Source organism: Hyla sarda, chromosome 7 (genome assembly GCF_029499605.1).
Source record: "Hyla sarda isolate aHylSar1 chromosome 7, aHylSar1.hap1, whole genome shotgun sequence".
NCBI classification, from domain to species: domain Eukaryota; kingdom Metazoa; phylum Chordata; class Amphibia; order Anura; family Hylidae; genus Hyla; species Hyla sarda.
The window spans coordinates 174,301,658-174,323,875 of record NC_079195.1 but is presented as its reverse complement, the minus strand read 5'-3'; the positions used below and the strand labels follow the sequence as shown (position 1 = coordinate 174,323,875).

At 40.8% G+C, this 22,218-nt stretch overlaps 1 protein-coding gene across 4 annotated transcripts in view; it reads left to right on the top strand.

Moving 5' to 3' along the window:
• The window catches only part of POLR3A (RNA polymerase III subunit A), an 87,236-nt gene extending 65,422 nt beyond the window's left edge, over positions 1-21,814 (top strand). For all 4 annotated transcript variants that reach the window (XM_056531349.1, XM_056531352.1, XM_056531351.1 and 1 more), the window contains exons 26-31: positions 6,290-6,382; positions 6,464-6,628; positions 18,569-18,733; positions 19,219-19,350; positions 19,443-19,575; positions 21,501-21,814. In XM_056531349.1, coding sequence (XP_056387324.1) covers positions 6,290-6,382; positions 6,464-6,628; positions 18,569-18,733; positions 19,219-19,350; positions 19,443-19,575; positions 21,501-21,652 — 840 coding nt within the window. In that variant the 3' untranslated portion in view covers positions 21,653-21,814. The remainder of the gene's footprint in view (positions 1-6,289; positions 6,383-6,463; positions 6,629-18,568; positions 18,734-19,218; positions 19,351-19,442; positions 19,576-21,500) is intronic.
• The last annotated feature ends 404 nt before the right edge of the window (positions 21,815-22,218 follow it).

Below are 22,218 nucleotides of genomic sequence, written 5' to 3'. Positions count from 1 at the left end.
GGTGAGACTTGCCTGTCTGCCAGGTGGTAATGCTGAGGAATAGTCCAACCTCTAGATTGCATGGAGCGGCGTCCGACTCTGTGAAGGTGGGTCCAGGCAGTGGATGTAATGCGAGCGCTCCAGGCAGCGGCATTCTCGTGCAGTGATTTGCCGTCTGAGCACATATCACACTGTATGGTGGCACACTAAGTGGGGGTATGCAGCGCCTGAAAGGAGTGTATGTGGATTATTTTTTATCGGTGGCAGATCATGTAGGGAGATCTGTGGAAGGCCAGATGCGTTTCGGGGGAGTCCCCCTTTATCAATGGCTAAAGATAACTGACTATAGACAAGGTGGTCTTTTATAAGATGCCATCTTAATTGGCATGTGGGTTCTGGTGATGGGAATACATGGTCCGGATTCCGCTAATTGAGATTAGGAGTTTACACTCACTAGTCTTTGTGTTACATGTTCAATACAGTGTATAGAAATACATAGGAATCAATACATTATCAGTGCATTGACTCCTTAAAAATAATAGTATTAAAGAAATATAATGATGAAAAAATGATTGTATAACCAGTTTAGTGTCTGTGTACCAGTAATGAGACCAATTAGAGAATTTGTATCAGTGTATATGGAGATGTATTTATTTTCAAATCTGGAAGTAGGTTTTGATGGTGTGATGTTCATTTGATGGGATATATATGTAGGAAGAATATGGAGGAAAACTGTTAGCATTTTGGCTAAAATGTATTGTATAGAACATGGAATAAATGTTGATAAAAATATCTTGGTCCTATGGTGTCACTATATAGACAACATTATTTTAGTTTGGGGCAAAATCGGCTATGGAACTGACATCATTGGTTCACAACCTAAATTCCAACAGTAACAATTTAAAATTCACTGCATCCACTAATCACTCTAAAATAGAATTCCTAGATCTCATTATTTAGTTCATTAGGTGCACCTATTGGTAGTACATTTCATAAACCCACCTCAAAAACAGTGTTATCCTTTTTTCCAATTGCAACTTACTGAGATGGCTCCTGAACATTCCAGCTGGCTAGTTCAGGAGGATCAAACGAAATTGCACAGAAACCACACAATACGAGAAAGAAGCCCCAACAATTGGCTACCAAGTTCCAAGAACGAGGGTACCCCAACAAACTGCTTCAAGAACCACAAACCAAAATTATACAACAGGACAGGTCCTCCTACTTTGACCCTACCCCCAAAGTCAAAAACCATAACGAGAAAGACATCCTTATCTTACCCTTCAATAAAGACTATAAAAAAGTAGAGGCAATCATTCTCAAAAACTGGCACCATTTACAACAAAACAAAACATTACATTCCATAATATCTCCCATTCCAAAAATTATCTTCACAAAAGCTCCAAATCTTGGTTGCCCCAACCATACAGAACACACACAAAGAGAAAGACAACACATGGTTGACATCAAGGGTTTTCACCAATGCGGCTCCTGTGCAAATTGTAAACCAATTTCCCTAAACCACAACCTCAGTTCAATCCACATCAAATAACTTCAATTGGGCAATCAAGGAACCGATCACATGTAAGGCTTCTTTCACACTACAAAATTACTCGCACTATTTCTCCCGTTACTATCTTCCGTCACAAAATAACGGCAGTTATTAATAACTGGCTATAACGGGTTAAAACGGCTATTCGAAAAATCCCATAGACCATAATGGGATTTTCTAACGGCCGTATAGGATTGTGTAACTGCCGTTTTACAGCTGATTTTCAGACGCAACTTCGTACGGATCTTTAAAACAGAGTAATTTTGTAGTGTGGAAGAAGCCTTACATGTGATCAGTTCCTTGATTTCCCAATTGAAGTTATTTGATGTGGATTGAACTGAGGTTGTGGTTTAGGGAAATTGGTTTACAATTTGCACAGGAGCCGCATTGGTGAAAACCCTTGATGTCAACCATGTGTTGTCTTTCTCTTTGTGTGTGTTCTGTATGGTTGGGGCAACCAAGAGACCAAGATTTGGAGCTTTTGTGTAGATAATTCTTGGAATAGGAGATATTATGGAATGTTATGTTTTTTGTTTTGTTTGTAAATGGTTCCATTTTTTGAGAATGATTGCCTCCGCTTTTTTTATAGTCTTTATTGAAGGGTAAGATAAGGATGTCTTTCTCGTTATGGTTTTTGACTTTGGGGGTAGGGTCAAAGTAGGAGGACCTGTCCTGTTGTATAATTTTGGTTTGTGCATCTTGAAGCAGTTCGTTGGGGTACCCTCGTTCTTGGAACTTGGTAGCCAATTGTTAGGGCTTCTTTCTCGTATTGTGTGGTTTCTGTGCAATTTCGTTTGATCCTCCTGAACTAGCCAGTTGGAATGTTTAGGAGCCATTTCGGTAAACTGGAAAAAAGGATAACACTGTTTGAGGTGGGTTTATGAAATGTACTACAGACAGGTGTACCTAATGAACTAAATAATGAGATCTAGGAATTCTATTTTAAAGTGATTAGTGGATGCAGTGAATTTTTAATTGTTACTGTTAGAATTTAGGTTGTGAATGAACGTCTGTTCCGTAGCTGATTTGCCCCAAACTAAAATAATGTTGTCTATATAGCGACACCATAGGACCAAGATATTTTTTATCAACATTTATTCCATGTTCTATACAATACATTTTAGCCAAATTGCTAAGTTTTCCTCCATATTCTTCCTACATATATATCCCATCAAATGAACATCACATCATCAAGACCTACTTCCAGATTTGACAATACATCTCCATATACACTGATACATTCTCTAAATGGTCTCATTACTGGTACACATAGACTAAACTGGTTATACAATCATTTTATCATCATTGTATTATTTCTTTAATACTATTTTTAAGGAGTCAATGCACTGATAATGTATTGATTTCTATATATTTCTATACAGTGTTGAACATGTAACACAAAGACTAGTGAGTGTAAACTCCTAATCTCAATTAGCGGAATCCGGACCATGTATTCCCATCACCAGAACCCACATGCCAATTAAGATGGCATCTTATAAAAGACCACCTTGTCTATCTATAGTCAATTATCTTTAGCCATTGATAAAGGGGCACTCCCACGAAACGCATCTGCCCTTCCACAGATCTCCCTACAGGATCTGCCACTGATAAAAATAATCTACGTACACTCATTGCAGGTGCTGCAGTCCCCTGCTTAGTGTACCACCATACAGTGTGATATGCGCTCAGACGGCAATCACTGCACGAGGACGCCGCTGCCTGGAGCACTCGCATTACATCCACTGCCTGGACCCACAATCACCGAGCCGGACGCTGCTCCGTGCCATCTAGATGTTGGACTATTCCTCAGCATTACCACAAAGTACATTAATAACTTCCCAAAGCCATTATCCACTTAACCTATTGACCCCAGCTGTCATCACATGTTAAAGTTATACAAGATATTTCAATTACAGTACACTGCCCGACTCCCATCCACAGCCCGACCGAGCTCTCAGTTGCTTAGCTTGCAACGATGTTCAGTAAACTTGGCCATAGATCACAATGGCCTATTGATTCCAATTGGCAAAAATCATTAATGTTATAGATACAGAGTAAAAATACAGTAAACCCCTCCATAGAGGCCACAGAGGCTGACGTCACAGACCAGCCCCCAGTGACCTCACCAGCCCGCCATAATTTGAAAAATCTAAATTCCCACCACAATATACTCACTTCACAATGATAGTGGACCTGACGAAGAGAGGAATCCCCTCTCAAAACATGTTGTCCTGCCAACTCCGCTATCTGTGTAAACCAATTTGCCTCTGTATGAATCATACTCTGGTGAATAAAAGTTTTTCACAGTAAACTGCCTGCGAAAACTTCAACATCCCGGTGAAGCGCCAATCCTGCAAGTCAGAATATTGGGATCACCCAGGGATTCCCGCAACCTGCCTCCAGCTCAGCATTACCACCCGGCAGACAGGCAAGTCTTACCATCACCTTCCGCAACTATTCGCTCACCATTCCAGGCCGGCTGAATACCTGTGCTACCCTGCGAACAGACTGTATTTTCATTTTCTCCTGCACGTCTACTTCTGACATATTTAATGTGATAATAATCCTGCGTCACAGTTACCAGCGCTTTGAACATTGCATAAAAGGACATTTCTTTGTATTATCATAGATGAAATTCTGCCACCTATCTGTTACAAATGTATGCATTTTAGCATTTTATTTATTTTACATCTTATATTTTATTTATGTGCTGACCTTGTAGTAAGGGCCCTGCTCAGGGTACAGTCCCATACTGTATTGATATATGAATAAGTTGATATACCAACTGTTCCTTTAGGTCTGAACACCCCCTTTTATATTTTGTTTAAAATTAGATGTGTACCACATATATGTAAAGTATTACAAATGTGCAGGTTTTTAGTAAAATGACCTAAATTACTGTACATACAGTTCTTCTCCCTCCATGGATCTGATCACGTCCTGTTTCCTTTCTAAACCCTGCTGTCGCCATGTAACAGAGCACACACTTTCCCACAATCCCTCTTGCTTGCATACAAAGTAGAGACTAACAAATTGAACAATGCTTGACCGTATCGGTAAATGCCCAAAGAAGGTCATAACCCTGTGCAAGAGAGCAAAGGAGGAGGCACATGGGGGATTAGCAAGTATATATATTTAAAAAGGTACATTTTCACAAATGCTTGTACATTGGATGTCTAATCTCACATAAAGCTCCAGTTTAGACCTTTTTATCTTTATGGTAAAACCCCTTTAAGAGTGCTTGCAGTTGCACACATAGAATCTACTGGGGATTTGAAGTTGTAAAATCCGCAGTTGCAGATCCTTAACTGTTGCTTTTACAAGGCAATTCTTATGTATTTTGACCGACATTCTGACACTGGTCGCTACAGTTAAATTCTTAAAGGGGTACTCCGGTGGGAAAACTTTTTTTTTTTTTTTTTTTTTTTTTTTTTAACTCAACTGGCTCTAGAAAGTTAAACAGATTTGTAAATGACTTCTATTAAAAAAAATCTTAATTCTTCCAGTACTTTTTAGCGGCTTTATACTACAGAGAAATGCTTTTCTTTTTGGATTTCTCTTCTGTCGCAACCACAGTGCTCTCTGCTGACCTCTGCTGTCCATTTTAGGAACTGTCCAGAGCAGCATATGTTTGCTATGGGGATTTTCTCCTGCTCTGGACAGTTCATAAAATGAAGAGCAGAGGTCAGCAGAGAGCACTGTGGTCGTGACAGAAGAGAAATCCAAAAAGAAAGGAATTTCCTCTGTAGTATACAGCTGCTAATAAGTACTGGAAGGATTAAGATTTTTTTTTTTTTTAATAGAAGTAATTTACAAATCTGTGTAACTTTCTGGCACCAGTTGGTTAAAAAAAAAAGTTTTCCACTGGAGTACCCCTTTAAGTCCTCTTCCATGTCGGTCATCCCCAGTGTTTTCCCATTTAATATATAACCTTATAGTGCATAACCTTATATTTATCTGTTTTGAACCTCAGCCCAAGCCCCCCTACCTATCCCCATCCATTTGTAACAGTGCTCTATCCTCTATTGAGTTGACCATTTTGCTTTCATGTACAAAGATTGACACTTTACTACATAATTCATCTACAAGGTCGTTATTAAATAAGTTAAGATTAGTAGGACCCAAAACTGACCCCCGTCATACCCCACTAGTAACAGTCACCCGCTCAGAGTATGTACAATTAATAACCACCTGCTGTTCCCTTCCGTGAACCAATTACTTTTCCAGTTAATGGGCTTGTCTCCATTTCCTTTTGCTGCTCAAAGTCAGATCCCCATTCCTGTTTGCACTGGGCAAAGAGCCCTTGGCTACAGCTATGAGAAATTCTCTGAATTTGTATGGTTTTAGCTATGGGAGCCAATGACCGGTCACTATACCTTGTTGGCTGGCCTGGGTCCTTCAGAGCAGTCATTATTGTTTTCAGATGGATTTGGTAATCTGTTGGGCTTTACTATTAATTCAACTAAATCTTCTATTATACATATAGGCAAACATCTTGATAGTATGCCCTCGTATTTACTTTTAAATACTCTGAGATCAATATTAACCCTTGAGTTTTTGATTATCATTTGGCCACCAGCAAAGTAAATACCAGTGTGGCTATTTTATCCTGCTTACTATGAATTATCTATTATATAAATATATAAATATTATCAAAGCACTATGCTATAAACCCCTCTCCTGGGTGGTTTGTTATAAGATTTTATAATATTAAAATGTGGCAAATGTGTAATATATATCTCTTTACATCTATTACAGATATCTGAATATATAGAAGAGGTATTTCTTCCCGATGATTGTTTCCTCTTGGTAAAGCTTTCACTAGAACGTATACGGTTGCTGAGGCTTGAGGTAAGTAACTCTACATATTCTTTATGGCTAGTCTATGCTTCCTATGTAAACATTTTTGACTTGTCAATGGTTGTTTTTTAGGTGAATGCAGAGACTGTGAGATATTCAATCTGCATGTCTAAACTACGTGTTAAGCCGGGAGATATTGCAGTTCATGGTGAAGCTGTACTTTGTGTTACACCAAGAGAGAACAACAAAAGTTCAATGTACTATGTCTTACAGACACTTAAAGGGGAGCTCCCAAAGGTTTGTGCTACAGTTTGTCTACATTTCTAATGTATGTGCAAGGCTTCTTCTGCAACATCAAAGCAAGGAGAATGAAAAATACATGCTAAAACAAGGGTGCTTCCGGATGCAGAGCCACCTTATACTGATTAATGAAGGGAGTGCTAATAAATGCCCCTTCTCTTTTGCCTCTAAATACCTTATCATCTATATGGAGTGTAGAGTAGACTGCAATGTGTATGTAACATGTAGTGGTTTGACCATAGTGCTACTGCCTTTATGTGGAGATCATGTAACGACTGACATGGCTGACAAATGCCCTCTGGATGGCAGTGTTTCTGGGTCTTAAGACCCTACATGCTGGTTTATGGGGTAACTGTTGCTCCCAAAGTTGCGTAAAGTCTGAATAATCTTCCCCAAATATCTTTTATAACTTATTAGTACACAAATGTAAGTAAATATTTTTAGAATTTTTTTTAAATAAGGACCAAAAGAAAATATGGAAGCCATAGTAATAATTTCTGCTGTGTGTGTGTGTGTGTGTGTGTGTGTGTGTGTGTGTGTGCAATATATCAATATTATAGTTTAAGGGGTCAGGTATTTTCCTCCGGGAGAGGAACACCGCTTCCGGTGTAAAATGGAGATCTTATCTCTTATTGATATATATAGATATATATATATACATATATACATATATACATACATATATACATATATACATACATATATACATACATACATACATACACACACACACACACACACACACACACACACACACACACACACAGCAACAGGAGAATACAGCAGCACACTGCTAGCACAAAGATATAGATGAAACATGAGTATATAGATAAAACATGAGTATATAGATATAACATGAAAAGCTATACAGCTGTAGTGCAATAAATGAAAATATGAAACTGACATTATGAGGTACTTAGCTTGCAAATTTGGCGCCAAATAGCGTGGACCATCCCACCACGGTAAGGTGACCTCATTCTGGGACTGACCCTACACTATGAATATGCCTCTGTGTGAACAGTACAGCAGGCATTGCAAGGTCTGAAACATCCAAGGCACCTTATATACACCTAATAGAGGTGGGTGGAGTGCAAGAGCCAGCATGGAGGTAGCCACTCCCCCGTATGTGTAATACAACCAAAGAATAAGTTGGCCAGCACTATTGATTCCAATTCCTATAGTGTTGAAATGAGTATATTTAGCCCAGCAGCCTGCACCTGTAAGCCAGGTCTTTACAATAGTTTGGAATCAATAGTGCTGGCCAACTTATTCTTTGGTTGTGTGTGTGTGTGTGTGTGTGTGTATGTGTATATATATGTATATATATGTATATGTATATATATATATATATATATATATATATATATATATATATATATATATATATATATATAGATACACATATATACATACACTTATATACATACACTAGCTGAGTACCCGGCGTTGCCCGGTTTTTCCTTCCTAATCCTTGGGGAGGAAAATCAACAAAGGAGGAAGCTTTTGACTTCAAATCCCGACCTCATATATTGTTGTCATATCCCAACCCCATATCCCGTCCTCCTATCCCGTCATCATATCTCAACCTCACTTTTATAGGACTTTAAAGGGGTTATCCAGGAAAAAACTTTTTTTTTATATATCAACTGGCTCCAGAAAGTTAAACAGATTTGTAAATTACTTCTATTAAAAAATCTTAATCCTTTCAGTACTTAGGAGCTTCTGAAGTTTAGGTTGTTCTTTTCTGTCTAATTAATCTCTGATGACACGTGTCTTGGGAACCGCCCAGTTTAGAAGAGGTTTGCTATGGGAATTTGCTTCTAAACTGGGCATTTCCCGAGACACGTGTCATCAGAGATTACGTAGACAGAAAAGAACAACCTTAACTTCAGAAGCTCATAAGTACTGAAAGGATTAAGATTTTTTAATAGAAGTAATTTACAAATCTGTTTAACTTTCTGGAACCAGTTGATATATATAAAAAAAAAGTTTTTTCCTGGAATACCCCTTTAAATAAAAACCCTGACCCTGGCAAATAGGGGTGAGTAAGGGTTAAATCACCACCTATCCTATGTTTGTTGTTGACATATAAGTAACATGTGTGCCAAGTTTCATGTTAATATCTTTAGCCATTTGGTCTTCATGCTGGAACACACACACATATATACACACACACACACACACACACACACACACACGTTGAGTTTTATATATACTAGCTGAGTATCCGGCGTTGCCCGGTTTTTCCTTCCTTACCCTTGTTGTGGAGGAAAATCAACAGAGGAAGCGTTTGACTTCATATCCCGTCCTCGTATATTGTTGTCATATCCCAACCCCATATCACGACCTCCCATCCCTGACCTCCCATCCCCATTTATCCCCTGAGGATCTGGAACTACCACCCCATGATGGCTGTCATATTTGCGAGAAAATCGGCAGGTTGGGCTAATTTTTCTTTGTAAGATTATATATATCCTAGTATCATGACACAATGCCACCATGAGAACTAGACTAATGGTAGTGCTGATTGCTGCTTCCTGGAACCCCAGGATGCAGAATAGGATCCTCATGAGAGAGCAGCGACTGAAGACCTCCTGGGGACATTTCAGTGATTGTGCATCTACGACTATGCAGCCTTAAAACAATAAACCTATTTCTCTGCTTCATTGATTCCACATTAACAAACTATTGTTTCTCTATCGGCTCCATTGGGGGACACAGACCGTGGGTGTATGCTGCTGTCTGTAGGAGGTGTGACTCTATGGTAATAAAAAAAAAGTTGGCTCCTCCTGGCAGGATATACCCGCCTTCAGGCCCTGAGCTAATCAGTTTAAGCTTAGTGCCTGAAGGAGGTGGACATGGTCTGGAATTCTCCAGACCAGGTCTTCTGATGCTCGCGCATAGCAGCCAGGCGTGATGCAGGTAACTAAGCTGACTGAAGACTTCACTGAAGACTCCATTAGGTAAGTTCTTCTAACTGAGGTAAGTACGTCCCCGCTTTTCTCCTCAGGTGCGGACTTGCAACTTCTGGAGACCCCCTGTTTTGGCCCATATTTTAAGGTTATGAGGCTGGCTTACTGGGGATGGACTTTTATTCTGGACCTTTATTCTGGGGGAGCAGTGGCATCTGAGGGGGCATGTACTCTGTTTTTCACTGTGTGTGTGTGTGTGGTTACTGTCTAGACCGCAGCGCCTTATATGCGGCTGACAGCCGCGGTGCTGGTTCGGGCCGGGCGCTCTCTGCGCCGGCTTACTTTCGCTAATTATATAGAAAAAGGGGGGCTCACCAAACCATAACGTGGGTGCTACTACTCAGTAAACAAAAAACTATTGCTACACCAAAAAGCAGAATTACTGTAAAGAGTGCACACCACAAAATTAATGAATATATAACAAGTTTTTGAGTTTCACATTAAAAAATACAAGACAGAAAGGGCTAAAATCAATTAAAAAGCTCTAAACCTAGCAAACCTCTACAACATGGGAGAGGGGCCATGAACCCCCTTCTCACCAAAGTCCCTTCCCTCTGTTAGTAAATAATGTGGCTACTAAGTAGTTGTGCTTACTAAAGAATAATACACATACTAAGTATAAACCTCTACACCATACAATCAATATAGGCAAACACCAAATAATATGGAAATAAGCAGTGTGCAAGAGAGTGAAATGAGTTCATATCACCAGTGCATAGCGACCACAGAACAGAAGAGCCAGAATGATGAGTGGCGGGACGGGACGGGACCCCTAAGCCCCATGCGTTCCGTCACCGTTTGTGACTTCCTCATGGGTGTTGTAGTCTGCATGCCCTTAGGGTCTTATATATACAACATAATCAACTAAATGATACCTGTCAGGTGAGTATGTCCCGGGTCAGTCACCCTGTAAGTAATGAAGCCGGCGTGGATTTCCGCCCCCGCCATCAGCTTCCGCTATTGTGTATGATGATACGTCGCTTCACGCGAGAAGTGCGTGTCATGTGGCCATCTGGTGGTCACATGATCCCCTCTCCTTCCTCCTAATAGTACTGTCATGCGCAGTAATGCCGCGCCCGGCGCAGTATATGCGTCTCACGTGACCAATCCGGTCACGTGAGACGTCATGTGATCACATGCGATCAAAAACTTTATTATGCACTAGCAGTCAACTCCGATACCAGGTAAGTACATCTTATTATAACTCCTATATTTTACACTTTTAATCTCAATTATGCTATTTCTAGTATACAGGCATGACAATGGTTAATGAACAAGCCTGTCACATATCTAAACAATACTATACAGAAATTAATGACAAAATAAACAAAAATATTAAATAATAAAAAAAAAGAAAAAAGAGAATTTAGTATCAGTATTGGATAAATACCCCCCTGCACTAAATAACAGGAAAAAAAAATAAAAAATATATATATATATATATATATATATATATATATATATATATATATATATATATATATATATAATATATATATATATAAGATAAAAATAATAAAGAATAATAAATAAAAAAAATTGAAAAATAAATAAAAAATGTGTATAAAAATAATAATCATATAAAAATATGTGCAATAATATAAAAAAAATAATAAATTAATACTAAATTTGATTAAAAAAGAAATTTAAATTTGCTATATATATATATATATATATATATATATATATATCTATTATATATAGTGACCCCCCGACATATGATCATTTCAACATATGATGGCCTCTCAGAGCCCATCGTATGTTGAAGGCAGCATCGACATATGATGCTGCTGTGTGTCGGGGCCATCATACAAACAGCTATCTGACAGCGCTGACAACTTCAGCAACTGACAGTTGTTTAATGTGCCCCGTTCTGCCTCCTGTTACTCACATGCTGTCCTGCTAACTCACGCAGGCTTCCACTGTGAGCTCCGTGTAAGCCCCGCCCCCCAGTGCAGCTATAGCCAATAGCCGGCAGCATCTTGCTGCAGGCATCCAATGAGCTGCTGGCTGCCCTTCCCTTCCTTTCCTATAGAGCTGTAGTCGGCAGGATCGTAATGGAGGACATTCTTTCCCCCTTGAAGGTATTTAAAGAACTGTACAGTACTGTATGCAATGTCACACATCACATACAATACATATACACACTATACACTCCATACATCAATGTTTCCCTATCAGTGTGCCTCCAGCTGTTGCAAAACTATAACTCCCAGCATGCCCAGACAGTCAATGGCTGTACATGCATGCTGGGAGTTGTAGTTGTGCAACAGCTGGAGGCACCCTGGTTTGTTAAACACTCCCCATACACTCCACATACAATGGTCATCCCAGAACCAATTAGCAGTTTCCCATAGAGATATGTATTCAACATACAATGGTTCCGAGGCCCCAGAACCAATTACCATTTTTACATAGACATATGTACTCGACATATGATGGTTTCAACATATGATGGTTCTCCTGGAACCAATTAATATCATATGTTGAGGGACCACTGTATATGTATGTGTGTGTTGGTATATATATTATTATAATATAAATTATTTTAAACTGAATAAATTAAATAAATTAAATTAATAATGTGCATGATAAACATTTAGTAAGTGTGAATACTTAGTGACATAATTCACATATTTACATACATTATTGAGTTTATTATGAATGACTAAATTAGATTAAGTCTAAACATGATTCATAATTAACATTTATTTGCATGATAATTAACTGGATAAATTAATAAAAAATATAAATTTACGTGCATGATAATTAAATAAACAAGTATACAATTAATAATAATAATATTTATCATATCCTATTCATTGTCATTATTTTTCAAATTATTCTATTGGTTACAAACAAACAATGTGACAGTGTTCGTCCATTATCACACCCTCGCGATGCATGTATTACAAGTAACTTCCACAAAATATCCATAATTCAATATTTGAATTCATCAATAGGATAGAATTACCATTAATGTGTTCCATACCTGGTATCTCGTACAGATTAAGGATGTTACTTACTTTCGCTTTCTCCGGCAACTCTGCGACCTCTGGGGCATTCCGGACGTGGACCTCTTCGCGTTGCGGCACAATTGGAAGATCCTTTCTTTTGTGTCCAAGTCCCGGGACCCTCAGGCTCTGGCTGTGGACGCCCTAGTGATTCCTTGGGCAGGGTTCGCCCTACGCTATCTGTTCCCTCCCCTTCCGCTCCTTCCCAGGGTGCTGAGGAAGCTCCAGATTGGCCCCGTAGGTCGTGGTACGCCGACGTAGTCAGGCTCCTGGACGACGCCCCACTGCGCCTTCCGCTCCGTCCGGACCTGCTCTCTCAGGGTCCTCTTTGCCACCCCAATTTACAGTTGCTGCATTTGACGGCGTGGCGGTTGAGACTGCGGTTTTGAAGGCCGCAGGTTCTCTTCCCAAGTCATTCACACCATGCTCAGGGCTCGTAAGCCCTCCTCTGCAAGAATTTACCACCGTACTTGGAGGTCTTATTTTCGTTGGTGTGAAGCTCAGGACTTCTCCCCGGTAACCTTCTCGGTTCCCTGTCTTCTCTCCTTTTTGCAGTCTGGGTTGGAACTGGGGTTGTCTCTCAGTTCACTTAAAGGTCAGGTTTCGGCCCTTGCTGTTGTTTTCCAGCGGCCCCTGGCTTCTAATTCTCATGTCCGGACCTTCCTTCAAGGAGTTCCCCCTTATCGCTGTTCCCCCTTATCGGTCACCCTCTCTCCCTTGGGACTTGAATTTGGTTCTGAGTGCCCTCCAGGGTGCACCCTTTGAGCCCCTAAGAGAGGTGTCTCTCCGCCTCCTTTCTTGGAAAGTGGCGTTTCTTGTTGCTATCACCTCCATCCAGAGGGTGTCTGAATTGGCAGCTCTTTCCTGCCATTCTCAGTTTCTGGTGATCCACCAGGACAAGGTTGTTTTCCGGCCAGATCCTTCCTTTTTGCCTAAGGTGGTTTTGGCCTTTCATCTCAATGAGGACATTGTCCCCCCGTCTTTTTGTCCTGCTCCTTCTCATCCTAAGGAGCGCTTACTACACAAGCTGGATGTAGTTCGGGCTGTTCGGTCTTATCTCTCCATCACTTCTTCGTTTCGTCAGTGTGATTCCTTTTTCGTCCTTACGGAAGGTCGTCGCAAGGGACAACCTGCTTCCAAGGCCACCATTTCTCGGTGGATTCGGTCCGCCATTTCGGAAGCCTATCACTGCAATGGCAGTGGTGTTGCCCTCTGCCTGATTTCTTTCTGGCTGTGTTCTGCTTCCCACCCCCGGGACTGCTTTGTTACGTGTCACGGTTCATGTGTCCCCCACTGGAGCCGAATGAGAAAAGTAGATATTTTTTTTTTTTTTTTTAAACGTAATGTAAAATCTCTTACATAGGATCCATTTGGGGACATGGCACCCACCCTTTGGTTGTTAGTTTGTTGACCTGAGGGTCAGTTGCCTGTCAGTGGGTGTGTTTGTTTATTTTTGTCTGTGCGTTACTCAGACTTCTGTAGTGGTTTTTCGGTTCCCTCCTACTGCTTTGGGACTAAGGTGATTAGCTCAGTCAGTGGGAGGGGTATATCCTGCCAGGAAAGGCTGACTCCTTTTTTGTTAATGCCTAGTGGCAGCCTCCCAGTGGCAGCAAGGTATACCCATGGTTCCTGTGTCCTCCTCCAATAGATCCTCTGAGAAAGATTTTACAGTAAGTATAAAAAAAATCTACTTTTATCAGTTTATTCGGGATATCTATTTCGCACATGGTTCATTATATATAGTTTTGGCTGCTGCACATGCACTTTATGCTGCTTTATACTGCCCAGTACACTTACCAGTGACTTTGCATATTATTTACTTCCCCCTATGCATTGAGTCATCGGATCCATTATTGTATTTGCACCTTTTATTATTCTTTGTTGCTCAGTACATCATAGTCCCGGATATGCTGCCCTTTTCTGATGTCCATTTTCCTCCTTTTTAACCCCTTAACGACGAAGGACGTAAATGTACGTCCTGGTGATGCGGTACTTAACGCACCAGGACGTACATTTACGTCCTAAGCATAACCGTGGGCATCGGAGCGATGCTTGGATCATGCGCGGCAGGTCCCGGCTGTTAATCGCAGCCAGGGACCCGCCGGTAATGGTGGACACCCGCGATCCCATGGATGTCCGCCATTAACCCCTCAGATGCCGTGATCAATACCGATCACTGCATCTGCAGCATCGCGGTCACTTAATTGGATGATTGGATAGCCCGCGGCGATCCGATCATCCAGCACGGCAGCCGGAGGTCCCCTCACCTGCCTCCGCTGTCTTCCGGGAGTCTTCTGCTCTGATCTGCCTTCCCGCAGACCAGAGCAGAAGATGACCGATAACCCTGATCAGTGCTATGGCCTATACATAGCACTGAACAGGATTAGCAATCGAATGATTGCTTTAAATGGTCCCCTATGGGGACTATTAAAGTGTAAAAATAAGTTTTAAAAAAAAGTTTAAAAAAAATGTGAAAAACCCCCACCCCCAATAAAAACATAAATTGCCCCATTTTCCCTATTTCACCCCCAAAAAGTGTTAAAAAAAATATTTTATATACATATTTGGTATCGCCGCATGTGTAAATATTAGGGATGTAAGAAAAAATCGATTCTCGCGATAATCGCGATTTTTCATTTGCCGATACAGAATCGATTCAAAATATTTTTGAATCGATTCTTTTAGGGATGTGGAATTTTTAATAAAACGCACTTTATCTTACCTGCCAACGAGCCCCCGGAGCTCCGGTACAGGTGTTCGGTCCCCAGGCTGTATTCTTCTTACTTCCTGTTAGTCCGGCACGTCACATGGAGCTTCAGCCTATCACCAGCCGCAGCGATGTCCCGCCTCCGCTGGTGATAGGCTGAAGCTCCATGTGACGTGCCGGACTAACAGGAAGTAAGAAGAATACAGCCCGGGGACCGAACACCTGTACCGGAGTGTACCGGAGCTCCGCGGGCTCGTTGGCAGGTAAGATAAAGTGCGTTTTATTTTATTTTGCAGCCCGGACGGGATAACATGAGAAAAGTGAGCACCGGAGTACTAGATCGCCGCTGTCAAAGCTGACAGCGGCGTCTATTGGGATCTATGAATGCTCCCAGGTGGGCGATATATCGCGATGTATCGTCACCTAGACGGTATCGCGATATATCGCGATATATCGAATCGCCCACTGGTATCGCGATTCGAATCGAATCGCCAAATTCTTGGCGATTCACACCCCTAGTAAATATCTGAACAATTAAAATAAAATGTTAATGATACCGTACGGTGAATGGCGTGAATGTAAAAAAAAAGTCCAAAATAGCTGCTTTTTTATAACCTTTTATTCCCAAAAAAATGTATAAAAAAAATTTATTAAAAGTTTTATATAAGCAAATATGATATCAATAAAAAGTACAGATCACGGCGCAAAAAAAGGAGCCATCATACTGCCGCTTATACGGAAAAATGAAAAAGTTATAGGTCTTCAAAATATGGGGATCTTAAACGTACTAATTTGGTTAAAAAGTTTGTGATTTTTTTTTTAAGCGCAACAGTAATAGTTGCGCAAAATACAAGCCCACATACTAGTCTGTGGATGAAAATATGAGTTATGATTTTTTGAAGGCGAGGAGGAAAAAACGAAAACGAAAACGTAGAAATAAAATTTTCTGGATCCTTAAGGCCAAAATGGGCTGCGTCCTTAAGGGGTTAATGTATTTTATTAATGTTGTAATTCAATAAAGACCTTGTCATTTATTATACTCTTTGAGTAGCTCAGTTTTTCCTTTTTGGTATATATGACCTTTATGTATGTAGGAAAGGGGGGGTTGCAAGCCAAAGAACTCCATCCCAACTGTGATGGGTTGGCAGAATCTTGATGTAGAGGCCTTTACTCATAAAGGGGCTGATGCACTTTACATACTTTTCTTTCCTCTTAATGCAATCTATTTTATAAAGATATTGGAGCAACTCCTACAGAAAATTAAGCTTGGGAGCTAAGGAGTATTTCAAATAGGGGAAATTTATCTAGAGTGGTGTAGGTGAATGTCTTTTATACCGCATTAATTTGTGTGGTACGTGCACCACATGTATTAAATGGTGCAGGGCATGTAATAAATATGGTGCTGATCACATTTCTAACTTCAGTACACCACTTCGGGGCCTCCTGTGTGATTTTTTTTTTGTGCAACTTTTCAACCTGTGAGACAAAATGTGGGAATTTTTAATAATGCTGTTCACAGCCAGTTTTGTAAGCCAAGTCAGGGCTGGTGTAGAATTGCAACAAATTGAGGGCTTTGTGACAGTGTATGACAATCGCACATAATAAATTCCTGCCCACTGCAAAAAGTTAACCAGACTCTGGAATAGCTCCCTAATTTTTGAAAAAGCTTTTAAGACAAAAGTCACAATGAAAAGTCTTTAAACTGAGACAAACTGTATGACAAATTTATATATTTATCATACTATCACAGGGGGTTGATAATTTGGAGCACATAAGCAAAACACAAGTCGCAGTTGAGACTTTTGTGACACTTTTTTGCAACTTTTTAAATTTGCTCACATACGGGAGTTTTATACTCCAGGACAGACCCAGAGTAGACTTGAGACTTTTTAAAGGGGTTTGCAACTTTTTTTTTGCCTTCGTGCGACATTCCCACATCATAAATTCATGACCACTGCAAAGTGAAAACTGAAATTTGCTTATGAAAGGCTGTTTGCAACTTTTTGTTTACCCACAAGTCGCACAAAAAAATTTGTCGCACGTGCGACTTATTGTGCGCATGGGGTAAGCAAAAAAGGCTCTAAATACCTTGACAAATGTCCCCTTTACGATTATTCTGACATTTATTTCCATTTTTGAGATATCTGGGTGATCCTAGCTGACCTAAGAAAGGGAATGTTTACTAGAATTAAAGGGGTACTTCGGGGAACTAAACCCATAGCCCATCCTTTCCCTCTCACCAACCTATGTATTTGTCTAAATATCATTTATTAGCTATATAGAGTAGTTTCCCTCTTTCAGCGGTCACTGACATTCAGGGCCTCCTTGTCTTTGCCTAAACCTCTCACGGAGACCTAGCCCCCACCCTCCTGCAAAACAAACACCATGGAGGAGATTTATCAAAACCTCGCCAGAGGAAACCTTTCAGATTGCTTCTTTCATTTTGGCCTTGTTAAAAATGAAAGAAGCAATCTGACTGGTTGCTATGGGAAACTCTGCAACATTTCCTCTGGACAGGTTTTGATAAATCTCCCCCATGTGATTTCTGGCTTCACAGCCAAAGCTCCCCTCCCCCTCCCTGTGTGAGGAGCTTGCCGGTGAGCGAAGCCCATAACGTTGCTCTTTTCCTGCAGTAGATCTAATCACTAACTTCTGCCATTCAGAGTACAGCATAATATATTGCTGGTTGCTGCTCACTGGGTTTACAACAACACAGCATGCACACAGATAGTTAAAGCAATTGTCTGGCAACCATTACACAGAGCTGCACTGACTTCTGGGAGTTGTAGTCTGGGCTGCAAGAAAGGAAAAATATTTAGGAGACAACAGGGGCCATAGGAGCTGGCAAAAATCACATGGATAACTACAGGGGACACAGAATTATTATTGTTGTGGCTTTGGGGCATTTTTATTTTTATTAGCTTTCTCCATAGCACCCCTTTTAAACACCAGTTATTGTGAAACACAGAGTTTTCAAGTCTACATTGACCATTATAAGCTTTCCACAGACAAACCTGTCCGAGGAAGGACTTACATTGGCATCCGCCACCTATAGGGTCCTACTGTAAAAAAAAAGTTCTCTTCCATAACTTGTCCCTGGTCTGTAAGTAAGCTCCTGTTTTAAAGGTTAAACATGTCCATAGCTTTACAGTGCCAGTTTTGGCTTAGTCAGATCTAAGCATTTGATGCACTACTGCACCCGCTTTTGTTTTATGGTCTCTTTTTTCCTTCTTTACTTGTTTAGGTAGTAGTACAGGGCATCCCAGAAGTAACACGTGCTGTCATACACATTGATGAACAGAGTGGTAAGGAGAAGTATAAACTTCTGGTGGAAGGGGATAATCTACGAGCTGTCATGGCTACCCATGGAGTGAAGGGCTCTCATACCACCTCAAACAACACCTATGAGGTAAGTTCCTGGTATTTTATGTTCTGTGTAGTCTACATGATTTATAAATAAAAAGCTATGAAGCTTAAAGAATGGTTTCTAAATTGCCTCAATGTATTTTTAGCATTCTGGTAAATGCTCCTTAAATCACTTCTGTGAAAAACTGCACATCAAAATCTGTTCAGAGGAAAAAGTTTCAATTGCCCGTAGTAACCAATCAGATTGCTTCTTTCATTTTTAAAAAGGCCTCTGAAAAATAAAAGCAGTCTGGTTGCTATGGGCAACTGGTCAACATTTCCTCTACACCAGTTTTGATAAATCTCTCCAAATGGTCATATATTCTTCACCAGAATTAAAGAAAGATATGTGTTAAAATAAAATCACAGTAAGTAGGATATGCTATATAAAAATATAGCAAGCTCCCCAAGACCACTTTTCTAATGCGAAATGCTGTTTTTGTTCTCCGACATTTCTTGGATATTGAATTCAATTTCTTATTTAATCAGGTGGAGAAGACTATTGGTATTGAAGCAGCCCGCTCCACCATTATAAATGAGATCCAGTACACAATGGTGAACCATGGGATGAGCATCGATCGGCGACATGTAATGCTGCTTGGAGACCTCATGACGTATAAGGTAAGGTGTAGTCCTGTGATCCTTAATGAAGTTTTCATCCTCATTAAGATTCAAGCTTATCTTTTCTTATGGATATTTCACTTTTGCCATAGGGAGAGGTGCTTGGTATTACACGATTTGGTTTGGCGAAGATGAAAGAAAGTGTCCTAATGTTGGCCTCCTTTGAAAAGACAGCTGACCACCTCTTTGATGCTGCATATTTTGGGCAAAAAGATTCCGTCTGTGGTAAGTAAATTAGTATAAAGATGCTAAACCTGGCCTTCATCTAACAGCATCACTATCATTAAAACAAACATCTGACATGCTAGAAGTTCTGATCTTTGGAGAATGGGTTACTGAGACCTCAACCAATTGGGCCTGTGGCCTTAAGGTGCCTATAAACCTAAAAATAGCCAGCTCTATCTAAGTCACATGGCAGTCTCCTGCCTCTCCCACTACTGATGATGCCTGTGAAGAAAAGGGTCAGGCATGTTGGATTTTCACTGTCTAACCAAAAGAACACATTAAATATTGGTCTTCTCTGAGTGAATCACAGGGGGCATCTCTTCTGATTGGAGTCATGACTTTTCCTTTTCTACCTTTTCTTCATCTGTCCCAGCCACCAAGAAGACTTCTCCTTTGTCACAACTTGTCTCTGCAGAATCTGCTGGACAAACCCCACCTCTATACAGACTCATCACCTGTATTGTTCCACACATTAATAGTTCCCACTTTGTGCCCCTAGTGCTCGCTACATTAGTTAGGCCCTCAATATCTCCCCCCCCCCCCCCCCCCCATAGTTTGGTCCATCTATGTGCCCCCACACTGTGCCTCAAATATGGTTTTTTGGCCCCTTGTATCACCATGTAGCAGCCACAGGCCCTCCATCTATGTATCAGCCAGGCTCCTACATGTGTCCCCATATATCAGCCAGACTCCTCTTATATGTGCTCCATGTATCAGCCCAGCCCCTCTTCTTTGTGCACGGACACTCTGTTTCTGTGAAGCTCCTCTTCTGTCCCCTCTGACAAGCTCCTTGTGCAGACATTGTCTCAGACTCTGCCCTCAGTGGAATTCCCAATTGCCTCCTGTTAAGCAACAGAACAGAAGCTGTCAGCTCTGTTCTTCTATGCTTTACAACGGTGTTACCATCCTAAAGATGCACGTTCAGTTGCCAACACCACAATCAATCAAAACTTCTGACATGTCACTATGGCAGATATCCTTAAAGGGGTATTCCGGTGCTTAAACATCTTATCCCCTATCCAAAGGATGGGGGATAAGATGCCTGATTGCGGGAGTCCCGCAGCTGGGGACCCCTGGAATCATGCACGCGGCACCCCGTTTGTAATCAGACCCGGAGCGTGTTCGCTCCGGGTCTGATTATGGTCGACCGCAGGGCTATCACGCCCCCTCCCGTAGGCTTGCATTGAGGGGCGGAGCGTGACGTGTCACGGGGGCGGAGACGTGACGTCACAAGCTGCCGGCCCTGCGGTCGCCGGTAATCAGTCCCGGAGGGAACACGCTCCGGGCACTGATTACAAACGGGGTGCCGCGTGCATGATCCCGGGGGTCCCCAGCTGCGGGACTCCCACGATCAGGCATCTTATCCCCTATCCTTTGGATAGGGGATAAGATGTTTAAGCACCGGAGTACCCCTTTAAATATGGCCTATATTTCTAGCTTAATTGGCCGTTCTAACATTTGGGCCAATCGGCCATCAGCAGCCTACTCCTGTGATATTTCTAAGAATAAAGGTTCATTATGTTCACACGACATTAGGTGCCTTCTTTAGATGTCAGGGTTTTCAAATGGAAGAGCAAGACCAGCAAAAGGCTGGCACTGAAGCCAGCCTACTCCAGCAGAATGGGAGTGAATACAGGGCATCTGCCTAGTCACACCTGTTCTATACATTTAATAGATTCTTACTTTATATATTCAATTCTCCAATTGAATGGAATAGCATAGTCTGCTCAACTATTCCATAGTTTTATTTTTGTAGTAAACCTGTCAGAACAGTTTATTTTTTTTCCACTTGAATTATACTGTGGAACAGTTCTAAAAGTTTTGTTGGATTTAACCGATTGAGCTATAACAATTGAGTGTGAGCTTATTCTATGTGCAGACATAGTTCTTGTATTCTTCCCCTTATACTCCTGCTTCTTTCCTAGGAGTGTCAGAATGCATAATAATGGGCATCCCTATGAACATCGGCACTGGGCTCTTCAAGCTTCTGCATAGAGCAGACAAGGATCCTAATCCACCTAAGCGACCACTCATGTTTGACAACAAAGAATTTCACCTTCCTATTGCTGGCACGTAGACAGGAATCTTTGAACAGATCTTCAATCTTTTATACTGTCTGCTCCCTTTACATTAATTCATGAATGTAGATGGAAGTGCATCCGATAACTAAAGCTCTTTGGGGAGTAGAAACACTTGATGGTATATACGGTAACTGTAAATATGTTGCCAGTGCAAAAAGTACAGCTGCAAGAAGAAAATAAAGTGTTAATCAACTGCAAAGAACTGTATATGTCCGACTCTAAACACATAGTTGTGTTGCAATTATTTAAATACTTTTTCCCTGTGCTTAAATATTGTGTTAAAAAAACACATGTACAGTTGTGGAATCCAGCAATGACCACGCTCTGTTATATTTATTTAGGTTATTTAAAATAGCTGAAGGAGATGCTTTTTTGGGTAACAAGACTCTTGGGTAGCGCAAGGATTCTGCCAACCAGGAAGCTATTAAAATAAAAAATAGTTTTCACATTTTGGTATCTTTGATGCCAGTACAGCACTTGAAAAGGATAAGGTGAACTATAGAGACAACTTTTTTTTTGTGTTTTTTTTTTTTTTTTTGTTTATTTGCTTTGTTTGGCTGGA